The sequence below is a fragment of the Dromiciops gliroides genome, chromosome 1, assembly GCF_019393635.1.
Source record: "Dromiciops gliroides isolate mDroGli1 chromosome 1, mDroGli1.pri, whole genome shotgun sequence".
Lineage (NCBI taxonomy): Eukaryota > Metazoa > Chordata > Mammalia > Microbiotheria > Microbiotheriidae > Dromiciops > Dromiciops gliroides.
This window is the reverse complement of record NC_057861.1, coordinates 544,035,057-544,054,127: the sequence shown is the minus strand read 5'-3', so window position 1 is coordinate 544,054,127 and position 19,071 is coordinate 544,035,057. Positions and strand designations below refer to the sequence as shown.

Here is a 19,071-nt window from a genome sequence, read left to right as displayed (position 1 = left end):
CCTGGGAGGTGGGCTCGGCTCCCTCCCCCGGAGCCAACCCAGAGCACGCAGGTCCCGCTTCCGGGTCAGGGGCGGGCGGGCCAAGTAGTTCCGGGGCGGGCTGCGGTTCCGGCGCTGTGCGGGCCCCGCCGCGGATGCTGGGTCCGGGCGAGCGGCGCTAAGGGGGGGGGTGGGGGGGAAGGAGGAGGAGACGGAGGCGGGCTCGAGGAGGCGGCGGCGGCGGCGCGGGAGGCGGCCCCCGGCGGGCGACGGAGGCGGCGGCGGCAGCGGCGGCGGCAACAGCGGCGGCGGCCCATGGGGCGGGTGGCGTGAGGCCTCGGCGAGTCCCGGGGCCGGGGGGAGGGGGGAGGGGGGAGTGGGGACGGGGAGATGGATAAACTGACCATCATCTCAGGATGTCTCTTTTTGGCCGCGGATATCTTCGCCATCGCCAGCATCGCCAACCCCGACTGGATCAACACCGGGGAGTCCGCCGGTGAGCGGGCAGGGGGCGGGGCAGCGGGCCGGGCTGGGGTGCGGGGAGTGCAGAGGGGAGAGACCCGGGGGGCTGGGGAGGAGAGAGAAGAGAATTGAGGTGGGGGGAGAGAGGAGAGTGGCGGAGATACCGGGGCTGAGGAGAGATGAGAGCTGAGGAGGAAAGAGCGAGCAAGGATGGGGAGGAGAGAGAGCAAAGATGAGGAGGTGACAGAGCAAGGATGAGGAGGTGACAGAGCAAAGATGAAGAGGTGAGAGCAAGAAAGAGGAGGTGACAGAGCAAGGAAGAGGAGATGAGAGCAAGGATGAGCAGGAGAGAGAGAGCAAGGAAGAGGAGAGGGAGAACAAGGAAGAGGAGGTGAAAGCAAAGATGACTGAGCAAGGATGAGGAGGAGACTTTGGTGTTGAGAAGGAGAGACTGGGACTGAGGAGGAGAAAAGAGAGGAACGATCTCAGGAGAAACCGAAGATGAGGAGAAATGGGACTGAGGAGAAGAAGAGATCAGAAGAGGAGACTGGGCTGAGGAGGAGAATGAGGTGAGGACACCGGGACTGAGGAGCAGGGAGAACAGGAGGGGACCCTGCAACTAAGGAGGGGAATGAGGACACCAGAGCTGAGGAGGGAAAAGATAGGAGGAGAGATGAGCGCTGAGGAGAATATAGAGGCAACACCGAGGCTGAAAAGAAGAGACATTGCCTGAGGAGGGGAGAATAGAGCTGAGGAAGAAAATGAGAGATCGGAATGAGGAGAATGAAGGGGAAAGACCAGGCTGGGTAAGAAAAGGTGGAGAGGATACCAGGACTGAGGAGATTGAGGAGAGACTAAGACTGAGGAAGAGTAATGGTCATTTAATATAGGAAGAATGATTGGTGAGGAGACTTTAGTGGGGACTTGACTTACACATAAGCAAAGAGAACCTGGCTTTAACCTTTCTTTCTGAGGGATGGAAGAGGGAAGGGAGGTGCAAAGAATCTGAAAAAAGTAGGAAGTAATTGGAGATTGGAGGAAATTGGGGGTGGGGGTGGGGGTGGGGGAGACTAGAGATCTGAAACACAGGTAAACAGGACTTTCAGTTTCAATGAAGGAGCCTGTTGAAATCCTGGGGTCTGAGGAGTGGGAAGGAAGTCTGTGAAGGAAGCATAACAGAAGGATGTGAAGGGAATAAAGGGAGAAGGGAAGGTGGGCAACGTGCCCTGACCTGAATACTTAAATATGTTTTGTCCTTCAATTGAGGATCTGGAAAAGCAAGAGAATGGAATTGGTACAGGTTTTTACCCAGAGAGATGAGAGCTGGCAGGGCTTTGAAAGAGAACAGGGCCCCAAACTAGGGAGGTGAGGGTTAATGGTGTCTGCTGGGGAGAGGAGGCCAGGGAAGCTTGATAGTGTCTTGAGCATGGTGGCATATCAGAACCCTCTGCACCATCTCTACCTGCTTCTTCACAGCTTTTGAATTATATGTAGATTCAGATTCTCACTTTGAAGTGTGTGGTTATAATTTTGCCCTTTTTCTAAGCCCAGAAGCTATAATAATACTAATAATAAACCTCATTTTATGGGACATTTTTCATTCTGATATATCACAAAATAGAGATCTTAATTGTACTTAAAAGATTAAATAAATAACACATTAGAATTGCTAGGGTTCCCAGTAACTGCAGAGCCTGCTAGAAATTTGAAGGCTCTAGGCAAGACAGTAGGTAATCTCTGAAGTGTCTCAGGTGATTCTGCACTGTCAGTGTTTTCTATCCCACTATTCCAAAATTTGTGTTTTTGTTGTTGGATATGGGTTTTTGGAGACTATTCAGTTTCTTTAGCTAATATAAGGAATAGAAGAGCTAACTAAAGTGGTTTTAAGTAAATGAGCTCACTTTAAAATTGTCAGTTCAGTAGAGGTTATGGGGGATGGTTCAATATTAATCTCTAAAAATGATATGTAAACAAAAATGACTGCTTTGTCAAACTTGTGAAGTGCTTCTTACTATTCAGCAATATTTTTAGCTTGTTCAAAAATGGCAGCAGCAAGGGCATTTATTGCTTCCTTGGCAATATACTTCACCACTACCATCTTCTTTCCTCCACTGGACCATGTAACTGAAAAATCTTGCTATAATATGTTTTGCTTATTGGTAGAACACCGTTAGAATCCTGTTGGCTATATGGCTTTAGCAAAGCTCATAATTGCAAAATGTATGAAAAAAGTATTTAAGTACTTTGAACCTCAAGTATAATAATATCATAGTCTTTTGTGCCTGAAAATGCTTCCAGTGCATACAGTTAAACCTGAAAAGACTACTAGCTCATGATCCGTTGTTGTTTCTTTCTTGAATCTGCCTCTTGTCCCTGGTTTGGTACTGCTTTTGGGCCTTTTGCTATCTGTAGAATTTTTGTTGGCTTCTTAAGCCCCCAAAGGTATGTTTAGCAAAAGAAAGTTGTTGAAATGATTTGAGAGAAAAGTTCCAGACATATAGGATATATCAACAATCATGTACTTTGCAATTAGTCATTAAAATCCCATTTTCAGAAATAAAGTCTTATCAAAAAATTATATTCTCAGAAGGACAAAATTGGTGACTAGTAGAAATTGGTACATCTCTAAAAGGCACTAGCCTTTATAGTTCCATAGGTATCACTGAATGGTTAAAAGTGAAATTTAAACCGTTGGTAGACATTGTTGGAAATAAGGCACTACCAGGGAGAATAAGCCCAGGCCTAAAATTAGTGTAAGATAAGGTTATAGGTATTAAACCCATGATTTTATTGGTGTAGAGTAGTACTCAAACTTTTTAGTCTCAGGACACTGTTGAACTTTTTTGGGGGCAGTGGGGCAATGAGAGTTAAGTGACTTGCCCAAGGTCACACAGCTAGTAAGTGTCAAGTGTCTGGGGCTGGATATGAACTCAGATCCTCCTGAATCCAGGGCCACTGCTTTATGTACTATGTCACCTAGCTGCCCCCTAGACTTTTTAAATTATTGAGGAGCTTTCCCCCAGCGAGCTTTTGTTAATGTGGGTTATGTCTATATTTATTGTATTAGAAATGAAAATGTCTTAGTATTATTTCAAAAATGGTTCTGACTTCAGTCTCCCTGCAAGGGGATCTCCAGGAGTTTCTGGACCACGTTTTGAGAACCTCTGGTAAGTTGAATCAAATTTTGAGTTCCCATCGAAGAACTTACGGTACAAATGCAACTTGTCTACAGTTTAAGTCTTAGAGACCTGCCTAGAGGTTAAGTGACTTGCCCAGAGTCACAGAGCCAGCATTGTTATGAAGAAGATAAATTAGTAATTCTCAATCAGTTATCCAAAGGCAATACAGCTGTGGTTGTGTTTTTGGAAAAATAGTTAAATTGAGCTAAGGCAAGTGTGGTTTAAAACATGAAAAGACTTCCCAAAATTCAGATTGATGAGCAGTTATTGAAAGAACGTGAACTCTCTCATACACCTACCTCTGTGTGTGTTCTGTTTGTCTTCTTAATGCTGCAGAGATACAAGAAATTCATCCTTCCAAGCTGTGTTTATTGTTTTGCATAGAAAGGAAAATGAAGTAACATCTTTGGGAGCTCAGAGTTGACTGAAGAAATCATGTTGTATTAACATATGGATTGATTTAAAGAGATTTAAAGATGTAATTAAACCAAGGAATGAACATTTTAAATGGTATATGTAAAAATATAAATATGTTTAATGAATATTTAATAGTTTAATAGGTAGTGCAATGAAAACCTAGATGGGATTTAAAATTTTTAATATTACAAAAAACCCAAAAAACCATGGAAGGTAAAGATGGTATCATTAAGGAATTCCACTATACTTAAGCTGGTTTGTTTTTGGTTATTAACACTGGTTACTGACTATTAACATTTCAAAAATCATGTTTCCTTTCCTTCATTCTTGTTTGGTTAATTTTTGTATCTGGCTAGAGAATTTTGTTTCTTATGTGTTAATGATACAAATCTAAGATTTCTTTTTCTAGAATTTGGGGAGAAAGTTTAACCTTATTCTAATAAAACTCTTCTTTGTTGAAGTAGGTTTTGCCTTTATTGTTTTTAGATTATGTAAAAAGCTTTCAGTGGAAGAGGGAAGTTTTAGATGCCAGTCCTAAAATTATTTCATCCCATACTTTGTACCATAATTCTTCTTGTCTTTAAAGAAGCACCTCATTATTTGAGGAATTGTTTTGAAGTTTAAAGAGTTAATTTTTGTAAAGTGGTGAGCTCAGTAAGATGGCTTTTGGTGATAAAAACTTGCTTAGTTTCTAAAAGGACCCTTTATTGAAGGATTCCTATTCCTCGGGGGAATTTAGTAGCCATCTTTTGGCAGGATTGTAGCATCAGTAAACCTTCCTTAAGCAGATGGGATCTCCTCAGGAAGATCCCACAGCTTTCCCCAGGAGACTACTGCAGTGCAAGGAGGAGTTCTCTGTGTCTGGTCAGAATTTTTCTTCCAATAATTGAAGTCCATTTATTTTTGCTTCATTCTCAGAGAAATTCGTTATCATTTCCCCAGCAAAATCCTTCATATCATTTCCCCTTCCAAAACAACAAGGAGCATTTACTAAGTGTTTACTCTGTGGAAGGCACTGTGCTAAGCCCTGGGCATACCAAGAAAGCTAAAAAAATATGGTCCCTGCCCATTTAAGTGTTCAGGTCGGGGTATCTTAAATACCTCCTCTTATCCATTTAATATGTTGCACTTCCTTCCCAAGCTTCCTTCCCACTCCTCAGATCTCAGAATTTCCTTTCTATAGTCCCCCTCAATGAAATGCAGAGTCCTGTTTACCTGTGTTTCAGATGTCTAGAATATATTTCTCTGTACATAGTAAATTGGAGATAATTTTAGAGGGAAGGCAGTAGCAATTGCACCGAAAAAGTCTGCAGAGGGTGGAATTTGAGCTGACATTTGAGGAAAGCTAGCAGGCTAATATAAAGGAGAGAGAGCATTCCAGGCATGGGGACAGCTGATGAAAAGTCATGGAGGTAGGAGATGGAGTGTTGTATTCAAGTCATAGCAAGACAGCTACTATTGCTGGATCATAGAGTATATTGAAGGGAGTATGGCATAAAAAAACCTGGGAAGGTAGGAAGGGGCCAGATTGTCAGGAGCTTTAAAAACTAAATAGAAGATTTTATATTTGAACCTGAAGGTAATGGGAAGCTCCTGAACTTTGGGTAGGGGAGTAATATGGTCAGACCTGTACTTTCGGTAGATGATTTTGGCAGCTAGGTGGAGGAAGGACTGGAGTGGGAAGAGTCTAGAAGATTGGAGACCACAAGGCTTTTGTATTAATCCAGGTGTGAGGTAATGAAGACATGCACCAGGGTGGTGGCTGTGTAAGTGGAGAGGAGACATGAGAGATGTTGTGAAGGTGTAATCAACAGGATTTTGCAACAGGTTGGATGGGGGAGGGGTTTTGAATGAGTGAGGAGTCAAGCATGATACCTAGGTTGGGAGCTTGAGTGACTAGAAAGATGATGGTGGCCTCAGCAGTAAAGGAGAAATTCAGAAGAGGGGATGATTTTGGAAGAAAGATAATGACGTTGTGTTTTGGACATGTTTGAGTTTAAAATGTCCAGAGGACATTTGGTTTTAGATGTCTAATTCATAATTGGATACTAGAAGTCAGAAGTTAGAAGTGTTCTATTGGTAAATTGAACTGAGAATCATCTACATAGAGACGATAATTGAATTCATGGGAGCCAATGAGATCACCAAGTGAAATAGTATGGAGAATAGGGCCCAGGACAGACTCTTGATGGACACAGTTAGAAACAGTTCTTTCAGGTATGATAAGAAAGAAGATCCAAGAAAGGAGACTGAGAAGGAGCAGTGTGACTGGTAGGTGGAGAATCAGGAAAGAATAGCGTTCCCAAAACCTAGCTAGAAAAGAGCCAGGACAAGAGGGTATTTTTTAGCAAGAGCTGCAAAGAAGTCAAGCAAGTTGAAGGTTGAGAAAAGGCCATGAAATTTGGCAGTTGAAAGATTTTTGGAGGGAGCAGTTTCAGTTAAATGATAAGATTGGAAGCCAGACTTTAGGGGGTTTAGAAGAGAGCAAGAGGAGAGAAAGTGGAGGAACCAGATGTAGATCGCTTTTGAATGAAGTTTAACCACAAAAGGGGATAGAGATATAGGACAATTGCTAAGGGAGAGGGGAGATGATCAGGATCAAGTGAAGGTTTTTTTAGAAGATAGGTGATACTTAAGTGTGTTTACAGGCAACAGGGAAAGATGGAAGATTAGTGAGACAGTTGGGGATGATAGAAGAAATAATCTTCTGGAGGAGACCGAATGGAATAGCACGAAGCAGGTATGCAGAGAGGTTTACCTTGGCAAGGACTACTTCTTCATGTGATGCAGGGTGAAGGTTGGTGATACAAGATTATAGGTCAGGAAAAAGGACTGGATAAATAATCTGAGCAGCATCTGCAAAGGGTTGAATGATAATTGAATCAGTGGGAGCCGATGAGATTACCAAGTAAGAGTAAAGATAGAGGGAGAAGAGAAAAAGTTAGTTTATTTGAGTTCAAGTTGTAATTTTATAATTTATAATACTTTTTATATTTTTAAAAGTATCACTTAGTCTAATTTAGTGGTCATGTCTTTAAGCCGAAAATGCTCATCCTTTTTTGAAGAAGAGTTACTTTTTTTTTCCCCCCAAATTTGAGTAAATGTAGAGTAAATGTTTTTAATGACTACTTAGATTATTGACAAGTGGTCATTAAAAACATTTACTCTATTTTTTATTTAATTAAATTGACCAGGAGTAGTAGAGAATATAGAAATCTGTATTCCCTAAAGTAACAAAAATCTTTAGGCAAGCATACTTTAATGTTTTTTGTTTGTTTTTGTGGGGCAATGGGGGTTAAGTGACTTGCCCAGGGTCACACAGCTAGTAAGTGTCAAGTGTCTGAGGCTGGATTTGAACTCAGGTACTCCTGAATCCAGGGCCGTTGCTTATCCTCTGCGCCACCTAGCCGCTCCCCATACTTTAATGTTTTAAAGAATGTTGACAATAAAGATGAGATAGATGGATGAGCAGACCTGTGATTTTATTGTATTGCTCTCAGGGATAGAAGTAGACAGCTAGCAGGACAACTGGTGAGCAACATATGCAGTGAGTTGTGGAGGAGGAGGGTTGCTAACCTATATTTGCAGACATAAATAACAAAGGGAGATTAGAAAAAAGAAGGAAAGGCAGGAAAATAATGCTGTAGAATCATGTCGGCCTCCAAATTCATAAAACTGAGCATATCCATTGAAACATTTGATTTATCACTGCTTTTTCAACAGCCCTCTCAGAATTTAAATATTAAAAGAAAAGCGTTGAGGAAGTCTTAAGCTCATCTTAGAAGCTTTGACCTGAACTGACCATCTCACTTCAGAGCAGTATATATTTTTTTCATTCTTATTCTTTTTTTGTGAGGAAATTGGGGTTAAGTGACTTGCCCTGGGTCACACAGCTAGTAAGTGTTAAGTGTCTGAGTCCGGATTTGAATTCAGGTACTCCTGACTCCAGGGCCTGTGTTCTATCCACCTAGCTGCCCCTCATTCTTATTCTTTTTTTTTCTTTCTTTTTTTTTTTTTTTAAGTGAGGCAATTGGGGTTAAGTGACTTGCCCAAGGTCACACAGCTAGTAAGTGTTAAGTGTCTGAGGCTGGATTTGAACTCAGGTACTCCTGACTCCAGGGCCAGTGCTCTATCCACTGTGCCACCTAGCTGCCCCTCTCATTCTTATTCTTAATGTATATTTGCTTAAGAAGAAAAATAGTTGATTTCAACTGATTGTTATTTCAAAGTGTTTCCATTTTGAGCAGAGCTTTCTTGTGTCTGAAACCCAGCAGGGTTCAATCTGAGAAGAGAGACTACATTTTTAGCAGTAATTTAGTGCTTATTGGGACACATGCAAATATATGAAATGAGAAATGACCAGCGTTTATACTTAGAGCAGATAGAAGAGGTTTTCAAAGCAGGAAGGCTTTTTTGAATTCTTGAAACTGAAGGTTTTTCATGGCTTCTTAGCTTACATTTTTTTTCTTTTAGGTTTAATTCTATTTTCAGGCATTCTGTGTTTTTCAGTTGGATATGGGTATTGACACAGGATGTTTTCTAGAGCTCATTTAACTCAGATTTTTTTTTTAAGTGTATTTAGAAGTCGACAATTTATAAAGTTTTTCAGTTGACAAAGAGAGAATTTGGCTAATAATTAAATACAAAAATCCTTTCAAGTCTGAAAATCAACTTTGAAAAATGGACAAAATACCTATTTCCTCAGGAAAATCTGGCCAAATAATGTAACTACCTGCAGTTCTAGCTTAAAGCATAGGAACTCTTCTGACTGTCATTAGGGTAATGTGACTATTAAAATAGGACCACTCCCGAAACTGAATTTTTATCCATTTTATGGCTTTATACCAATGCATAGTTACATAGTGGACCATATTGTAAAATCTCATGCACTCAGGCAACTAATGAACTGTTGATGTTTATGAGATTGTTATCATTAGAGTATAAATTACAACTTTAATCATGAAACTTGAATGGGTAATTATTCACACAGTGACCTTGTTTCATACCTTTCCTCTGAGTAGCCCAAGACTATGCAAAAAGCTATAAAGGCTATGCATTGACAGGATTGACTATATATAGATGGTAAATTTCATATTTACATCTTTATTTATTTGTAATGGTTTATGTTACATTTATTTCCCTCTGATTGTCAAGTGTTTTTCTGTGCAAGCTCTGGTGGTATTCAGATTTTTCCAAGTATTTTGTATTGTCTGATAAATTGTTTTACAAAACCTATCCAGACTGGTAGTATAACAGATTCTCTATTTCAAGAGGTAAAAATCTGGTTGGACCTTAGTCTTACTCCTTACTATGGAGGTTGGCAAGGCTAACATTGTTATTAGAATACCAGAGAAGAATGGACAAGTGCAAAGGGTATATCTATAAAAACCACTGAAGATCAAATCCTTGTGCAACCCAGGGATCTTTGCTTTCCCCTGGGCTGTTTAGTCAGTCAGATAACCATTGTTAAGTTCCTATTATATGCTAAGCACTGTGCCAAATGCTGGGAATTCTAAGAAAGGCAAAAAAAAAAAAGTCCCTGCTCTCTTGGAGCTCTGAGTCTTTTAAATGGGAGAGACAAACATGCTGACAACTATGTTACGAACAAGATATAGAAAAGATAAATTGGAAGATCGCCTTAGAGGGAAGGCACTAAGGTTAAAGAGGACTAGGAAAAGCTGCTTGCAGAAAGTGGGACTTTAGCTGAAACCTAAAGGAAGCTAGAAGGTAGAGCTGAGGACAGAGAATTCCAGGCATGGGGGACAGCCAGTGAAAATGCTCAAAATCCAGAGATGGAGTGGCATATGAGGCCCAACAAAGAAGCCGGTGTCACTCAATTGCAAAGTACACAGAGAGGAGTCAGGTGGGAAGGCACCAGGTTACAAAAGGCTTTGAAAACCAAACAGAGAATTTTATATTTGATCTTGGACGGGATAGGAGCTGGAGTTTATAAAGGGGTGATATGGTCAAACGTGTGCTCAAAGAAGATCAATTGGACAGTAGGATAGATAGATGGAAGTGAGGAAAGACTTAGGCAGTGAAAATAAATATCCCACTATTGTAAATAGTTCCGGCATCAGATGATGAGGGCTTGTACCAAGATAGTTGTAGTGTCAGAGAAGGAAACACATAGACATTCATTACAAAGGTAAAAACTAGAAGACTTGACAACTGACTAGATATGAGGGATTAGTGAGAGTGAGGCGTTAAGAATGACACATAGGGGCAGCTAGATGGCGCAGTGGATAGAGCACCGGCCCTGGATTCAGGAATACCTGAGTTTGAATCCGGCCTCAGACATTTAACACTAGCTGTGTGACCCTGGGCAAGTCACTTAACCCCAATTGCCTCACAGGGAAAAAAAAAAAAGAATGACACATAGGTTGGGGGCCTTTGTGACTGAGGCAAATGGTGGTACCATCAGCAGTAAAAGGGAAATTAAGAAGATGGGAAGGGGGGCGGCTAGGTGGCGCAGTGGATAGAGCACTGGCCCTGGAGTCAGGAGTACATGAGTTCAAATTCGGCCTTAGACACTTAACACTTACTAGCTGTGTGACCCTGGGCAAGTCACTTAACCCCAATTGCCTCACTAAAAAAAAAAAAAGAAGAAAAGATGGGAAGGTTTGAGGGACAAAAATAATGAATTTAGTTTTGGATATGTTGGTTTTAAGATGATTACAGGACATTCAATCAAAGTGTCTAATAGGCAGTTGGAGATGTGAAACTGGATGTTGGGAGAAAAGTTAGGACTGGATAAATTAAATCAGAATCATTTGCATAGAGATGATAGTTGTAGTTGTTGTTGTTTAGCCTTCGTTCTTAAAAAGGACCATGACATCGTGGTTGACATAGGGGAAAGCTCACCCAAAGAATTGGCAGGCTCACAGTGAATCTTTTAACATAGAGAGATTTATTAGGAGAAAGGAATACATGGTGGGGAGACAAGTAGTAAGATGGAGACTGTCTCTCTGAATGGAAGGAGAGTTGACCTTATAAACCAAAAATACCAAGGAGGGGGCATTGGGAGAGGGTGTTCGGGGTTCAAGTGATGTATACATCTTGCTGACATGCAAATATGGAACTTGAATCTCATCTGTGTTCCTTGTAGCCCTTGACATGCTTATCAGTGTTTATATCATAGATGGAACTGTCTCTAAATATCCCGGTGTCTGCATGACCTCTGGTCTGTGTGTCCTGACAACATCACATTCCTGAAGTGGGAAACAGGAATTGTTTGTTTGTTTTAATTTCTGAAATCTTTGGTTTCAGTGTCTAAAGTTTAAGGATTGTTTTTTACTTCTGCTAAACTTTAAGGTCTCTAAGTTTTTTGGGGTCTTGCATCCCACCATAACGGTGGTGTCATGACTTGCAGTGAATTGGATTTAAGTGAGGGAGAGCTGTACAAAGTTACCGGCCTCACTTTCTCCTCCCAAGCCATCTGGGTCCAGTGGCAAAATGTATATCAGGATGACTGGAGATGGCCCCAAATAAGTGTCTGAGGTGATATTTGAACTCAGGTCCTCCCAACTTCAGGGCCAATGCTCTATCCACTGCACCACCTAGCTGCCCCTGGAGACGATAATTAAAACTATGAAAACTGAGGAGATGACCAATATGAAAGGAAAGAGAGCTCAAGACAAAGTCTTGGGAGATGCCCACAGTTACTGGGTGTGCTGGATGAAGACCCAGCCTAAATAGTATTCTCTTCAGATTTGCTGATGACATAAATTTGGGAGAGAATGATACCATAGTGGAGGACACAGTAAGGCTCCAATAGAATCTTGACAGGCTAGAACAGTGTCAGACTAAATTTGCCACTAACCATACATAAGGATTCCTACAGGCCACATATTGACTTAGAAAGTCACATATTAATTTTATCTGTTTTATTTATCAGCATTCATTGTATTTTAATTTATTTTGTAAAATATTTCCCAATTACATTTTAATCTTATTTGGGGCCACACTTGGGAGTTTTGTGGTTTGTATGTGGCCTTGTTTGACACCTCTGGGCTAAAACATTGGATCAAATTGAATAAAATGAAAGTCAGTAGGAATAAATGTAGTCTTGTGCTTGGATAAAAAAAAAAGTCAACTTTACAAGCATAAGATGAGGAAGGCACTTATAGACAGCAATTGTTCTAAAAAAGATCTAAAAGTTTTAGTGGACTGCAAGCACAATATGAGTCATATATGTAATGTGGCAGCCAAAAAAGCTAATGTGATCTTGGGCTATATTAAGAGGGGCACAGCTTCCAGAAATAAGCAGGTGTTGGTCCCACTACACTCTGTTCTTCTCAGACTTCATCTGGAGTATTATGTTCAGTACTGGACACTGTAGTTTAAGAAGGATGTCCATAAACTGTAGCAGTCCCAGAGGAGGACAACTGTGATGGTGGGAGGCCTTGAACACGTGATGTATAAGGGCTGATTGAAGGAAGTAAGCATGGTTAGCCTAGAGAGGACCTATCCTGAATAGTTGAAGGATTGTCTTCTAGGAGATGGATTAGACTTGTTCAGAACAAGGAACAATGAGTGGAAATTGCAAAGAGGCAAATTTAGGCTTGATACTAGGAAAAACATAACAATTTGAACTGTTCAAAAGGGAAATGGCCTTCAACAAGAGGTTGCGAGTTCCTGCATAGGCTGGACAACTATTTGATGTCGGATATAGTGGATAGTCCTTTTGTGTGTGCGGTGTACTGTATGGCTGCTGAGGTCCTTTCCATCTCTTAAATTATGTGATTCCATGAGAATTTGCATTGAAAATATTCTGTATGTGAATTTTTAATCACAATTTTAGCAGTGATATATCCATGGAAACTTTTCTGTGTATTCTCCATTTTATAAATTGCAAAAGAATTCTACCAAAGATACTATCTGTGGCATGATTAAGTAGAATATACTACTTCGGCATCTGTTATTTAAGAATTGAAGGGATTGGGGCAGCTAGATGGCACAGTGGATAGAGCACCGGCCCTGGAGTCAGGAGTACCTCAGTTCAAATATGGCCTCAGACACTTAACACTTACTAGCTGTGTGACCCTGGGCAAGTCACTTAACCCCAATTGCCTCACTAAAAAAGAAAGAAAGGGGAAAAAAAAGAATTGAAAGGATTAAGAATTCCCTTATTGGTATAAAATGTATATACATGTATACATGTGTACATATTGACCTTATGTAAAAATAATAGTTGGTGTTTAAATAATGCTTTGACTGTGTTTATGTGAAATCTCATAACACAGTTTACCATTATAATTCAATTTTGAAATAAACTGAGATTTCCTGGGATCACTACTAAATTATGATTATTAAAATTATGTACAGCATAAATATATTGTTGTAGGGAAAGAGGAATCACACGAGGCTTCAGTTTTATTCTAGCTTCGCTATAAATAAAAGGTCACATTTGGCTTTGCGACACTTGCTGCTGTGTATATTGAGCAAAATGACAGCTGTTGAATTTTAATATGGAGCTGTTCAACTCTAGACCATGACCTATCTTTAGAGAACGAGAAAAAGTAAAGTAGAAACTTAGTTGGTTAAATCAAGCAAGAAATGTGGGAGGGGGGCATTTCATGAGATTTTGCTATTTCTAATGTAATCACAGCTGAGTAGTTCAACTGGGGCATTAGATCATGTTTCAGCCTTGGTAATAGAAGCTTTTTCCAGGTGTGAATGAACTATGCCCATATCAGTTTTGTTGATCAGGAAGTCACTGCTCTTTATTTTTTTACTTCTCAATGGTCTCTAAGGTATTCTGTTTTGAATTACCAGTGATATAATTTCATTTGTGATATCTTTTTTGCTAAAATTTACCTTTACCGAAAGGAACTAGAAAAGGTAATTGTATCCTAGATCTTGCAATCCCACTTCTTCCTTAATACTGACCAACCAATTTTTAACTTCTTGCAAATTCCATTCTCCCTCTACTGCTGTAAGTCAGCAACCTCTCTTCTTTTGAAGTTCACTGTATCCAATTATATCACTCAATCTAGATTCTGATCGCAGTAATCTACGGGTCATTTTTCTTCGTTTCTCAAGGAATTCAGGACCTGGCTCATAGTCCTCCTTTTCCTTCTCCCCAATATCTCCTTGTACTAGGGTACTTCAAAATACATGCTGATGTTCCCTGAAAGTAGCCTCCCAAGTTTCTCATTGCTCTAGCAATGCTAATTTTTTCCCCTTCCCATTCTCAACACGGTAGCCAGCCAGTTCAACACTGCAATCCTCTACACTCAAGTCCCTGCCACTTTATCCTATCACCACTCATGCTTTGCCCAATTTCAACTGTGGATTACTTCCACCATCACTTTCTCTACTCCTGCTTATGTGTTGTGTTGGAAGAAATCAGGCAACTGTGCAGAAAATACCACAGATTTATGTTGTCTAGTCTCAATTGGCCTCTCAGTCCTTTTACTCTTCCCTAATTGATTTTGTATTTCTTTACCTATAAAGGCTGTTACTCTTTGTTCTTTCCTGAAGACTTCCACCCTTTCCTCGCATTTTCTCAGAGGACTTTGAGTCATATTTTACTGAAAAAATTAATTCCATTCCTCTTGATCTTTCTCTACTCCCCTTTTCTATATTTCAAAACTGCCTGACATTATTATTCCCTGTTCTTTCCTTTTACTTCAGTCTCTGATAAAGAGATGGCTCCTTTCCTCAGCCAGGTCTATACACACACACATACACTCTTGATCCCATGGGGCAGCTAGGTGGTACAGTGGATAGAGCCCTGAAGTTGGGAGGACTTGAGTTCAAATCTCACCTCAGATACTTACTGGCTGTGTGACCCTGGGTATATCACTTACCTCCAATTACCTTATATATTTGGGGCCATTTCCAGTTGCCCTGATAAACATCTTGCCACTGGACCTAGTTGACTCTGGAAGAGAGAGTGAGGTTGGTGAACCTTGCATAGCCCTCCCTCCCTTAAATCTAGTTCACAGCAAGTTATGGGCCTCTTTGAGAATGAAGGACAAACAACAACCTTGATCCTATATCTTCCTGCCTGCTATGGCAGATTTTCTACACAATCATAATATTTGTAAAGTGCTAAGCACAGTGCCTGGCATACAATAGGTCCTTAATAAATGTCTTTGCCTTCCTCTTCTATCCATCTTCTCCTTTTCTATGGACTCCTCCACTGCCTACAAATAAATCTAGATGTCCTTCCTTCTTTTAAAAAAACAAAAACAAACCCTTGCTGAATCCTACCTTTCTCCCTCAAACTATTGTCCTACATTTCTCTTCCCTTTCAGAACCAAACTCCTAGAAAAAGTGGTCCACAATCATTGCTTGACTTCCCTCTTCTCTCATTTCTCAACCCTTTGTAACCTGGCTTCTGAATTGCATCTCAGCACTCAGACTGCTCTCTTTAAAGTTACCAGTGATTTCTTAACTGCCAGCTCTGATAGCATTTTCCCCAGCCTCATTGTTCTTGACTTCTCTGCATCATTTGATAAATTGTTTCCTTTCCTCTGCAGTTCAGCCATGCTACCCTTCTGGCTCTTCTTGACTCATGAGATTCCATCTCCTATCTTTATATCTTTGCACAGCCTATCTTCACACCTAAAATGCACTCCTTCCTCATCTCTTCCTCTTAGAAACCCTGCTTTCCTTCAGAGTACAGCATAAATGCCACCTTCTACATAAAACCTTTCTTGATTCCTTCCAAGTTCTTCCCTCCCTCAAGGAAAATTACTTTGTATTTATTCTTTATATGTTACATATATTTTCATGCTTGACAAGCCGCATCAGTTAATGGATGGAGAGCTAGCCTTGGAGTCAGAAAGACCAGTGTTTATGTTCTACTTCTGACATATTCTGGCTATGTGACCCTGGGGAACTCACTTAAACTTTCAGTACTCTAGGCAACTCTCTAAAGGCATTATTAACCTGTGAACCTGTGATCTGTAAACTTGTTTTTGGTTTTAATATTTTGATAACAATTTTAATAGTTTCCTTTATAATCCTGTGTATTTTATTTTATGCATTTAAAAGCATTCTGAAGTTGAGACAGCTTCACCAGACCATTCAAGGAATGTATGGCACAGAAGAGGTTAAGAAATCTTGTCCTTAGGCTATAAATTACAGAGAAGGTGCTGACCTGCCTTCACAAAGAGAATTACCTTTATTAATGAAATCACTGGTCCAGTCTCTATCCCTATATATATGTAGGTTATCTCTCCTGACTTTATATCCCTGCATCTAGCACAGTACTTGACACATGGTAGATTAGATGCTTAATAAATTCATTAATTCTTACATCCATCCACAAAAATTGAAAATTTACTATGTTGCTGGCTGCTTAGGGGTTACAATAGATTGACATTTTTATAGTGTTTGGTAGTTATGCATAAATTAGAAAAATGCATAGATTACTTCCACCTGGGATGGTTAGGGAAGGCTTCATGGAAAAGATGGAAGAAGGAACCCTAAAGGGTGAATAGGATTGAATTTGAGAAGGGGGAAAAAAAGAAAGAGTGAATGACCCAAATAAAGGTCTGAGGAGTAAGCAAGTACAAGATAGGTTCAGGAGTCAGTGAACAGGCCATTTGGCTAGAGGAAAGGATTCATGTAGAGGAATGCTATAAGATAATACTGAAAAAGATATTTGAATTAGATTATACTAGACTGAATTGGAACTTTGTCATGTAGGCAATGGGGAGCCATTGACAATTTTTAATAGTAGATTTATATAAATGAAGTGATGGTCTTAGGAAGATGGAATTTAGATTAGAGATAGGGAAACTAATAGGCTATCCTAATAATTATGTACCAGGCACTGTGATAGGAATACAAAATCTAGGTAAAGAAATACTTTCATCTCTACTCTCAAGGACTTTACATTCTGTTTTTAAAAACAACTCCAAGATTTTGAGCCTGAGTAAATGATAATTACATTAACAGAGATAAGGAAGGGGATCTTGCTTGGGATAAAAGTGATTAGTGTGCATATAAAGATCTCTTGAGGTAACTACCGCTTACCAGTGAAAATAGACTAGGACTCAGGAGAGAAGTCAAGGCTAGAGAGGGATTTGAAAGTCATATACGACATGTATTATATTAGTAAAATGATGAAAAGGAAGTAAGATGTTTTGTCTTATTTCATTTTGGCAAGTGAGACTGCCGATTTTGCTATCCTGAAACAAGCATATTGACAAAATTTAGTCTTGGTCTTTGCTGTCATGAAGAAAGGAAAAAAAGGTATTGTTAAGACAGAGCAAAAGAAGCGTTGTAAATAATTTAGTAGCCCCAACACTTTCCAGATAAAATCATTTTGTTCCAAAAGTTTTAATGTCTTTTTGACAGGATCTTGAAATGTATTTGCCAATGGAAACAGTGTAATTTTTTTTTGTTTCTAAAAAACAATCCTTTAATTGAAAAAAAATTAGCAAGCATTTATTTTCTCTCCCTCCCATCTAGAAAGATAAAAAGAAAGGAAGGAAGGAAGAAAGAGAGAGAGAGAATCCAAACCCTTATAACAAATATGTATCGTCCAAAAAATAAATGTCCACTTTGGTCATGTCCAAAAGTGTATGTCTTATATTCCATCACCTAAACAATTTTATCTAGCTCAGAAAAGTCTATTTAATAGCCTACAAGTTAGCTAAAACATTGTATATTTGTAATCAAAATGCATATTGTTATAATACAAGTATTCTGTTAAAGAATACTAACTATAAAGAAAGATACAGTTAAGGTCATGTTACATAACAGCCAAGATATTAAACTCTTTTTTACATTGTCATCATAGTAGATAAAATGCATACTTTGAAAGCTGGTTTTCTGGCTTGTTATATTTTAGTTTTTTAAATAAGAAAGTAAATTTAGAGACCAGAGACACGAATCTTAAGATCTTCTGCTTATTTAAAATAAACACATTGTGAGACAGGCTGTGTGAAAAGGTAGATTAGTAATGCACCTGCTTATGAGATCTCTCTTAAGGCTAGTTCCTATTTTAGGTAGATCTATTCTTATTTAGACTTTAAGGTATCAGAAAACAAACTTGTTTGCTGAAATGTTGATTGAATAATAGCCCTTTGTGGGATAATACAATTTATTGTATTGGTATTTCTAGTATTTGCTAGAAAGGTAGGTAAAATGGACATCATCCATTTGCTTCAGGGTGACCATTTAAAATCAGCCCAATGGGGGGCAGCTAGGTGGTGCAGTGGATAGAGCACCGGCCCTGAAGTCAGGAGTACCTGAGTTCGAATCCGGCATCAGACACTTGACACTTACTAGCTGTGTGACCCTGGGCAAGTCACTTAACCCCAATTGCCTCACTTTAAAAAAATTTAAAAATAAAATTAAATTTAAAAAAAAATCAGCCCAATGGCATTATAAGGGACCTGTGTTAAAATAGACTATTTTTAGATTTAAATTCTTCTTATTGTTAGTATCTTCCCACCTTGCCTGAGAAATTTGATAAGAGAATATTTGTATTTAATATATTTTTTAAAGAAATTAACATTCCTTTAGTACTAGATAAGCTCATGAACTCTCAGAAATAGAGTCTCTAATAGGTGGTTGGATGCTAGAAGTACAGAAACCCATTTGTAAGTTTTAACTGAACTAGTAGTAAATTCTTTCATTTGTTCTTTTTTTTGTTTTGTTTTGTTTTGGTTTTTTTTTGCGGAGCAATGGGGGTTAAGTGACTTGCCCAGGGTCACACAGCTAGTAAGTGTCAAGTGTCTAGTGTCTGAGGCCGGATTTGAACTCAGGTACTCCTGAATCCAGGGCTGGCGCTTTATCCACTGGGCCACCTAGCTGCCCCTCTTTCATTTGTTCTTTTGTTGTTGTTGTGTTTTGTTTTTTTTTTGGTGAGGCAATTGGGGTTAAGTGACTTGCCCAGGGTCACACAGCTAGTAAGTGTTAAATGTCTGAGGCCAGATTTGAACTCAGGTACTCCTGAATCCAGGGCCGGTTCTCTATCCACTGCGCCATCTAGCTGCCCTCTTTCATTTGTTCTTAACCTTGTGTATCTCTAACATTAAACCACAAGCTTTTCTTATTGCCTCCTTGT

The 19,071-nt window shown here is 39.6% G+C and overlaps 1 protein-coding gene across 1 annotated transcript in view; it reads left to right on the top strand.

Annotated features, from left to right (window-relative positions):
* Positions 1-364: 364 nt before the first annotated feature.
* MOSMO (modulator of smoothened) overlaps positions 365-19,071 on the top strand; it is a 77,367-nt gene continuing 58,660 nt past the window's right edge. Inside the window, exon 1 of the mRNA XM_043972708.1 lies at positions 365-475. Within this exon, the coding sequence (XP_043828643.1) occupies positions 370-475 (106 nt within the window). The 5' untranslated portion in view covers positions 365-369. The remainder of the gene's footprint in view (positions 476-19,071) is intronic.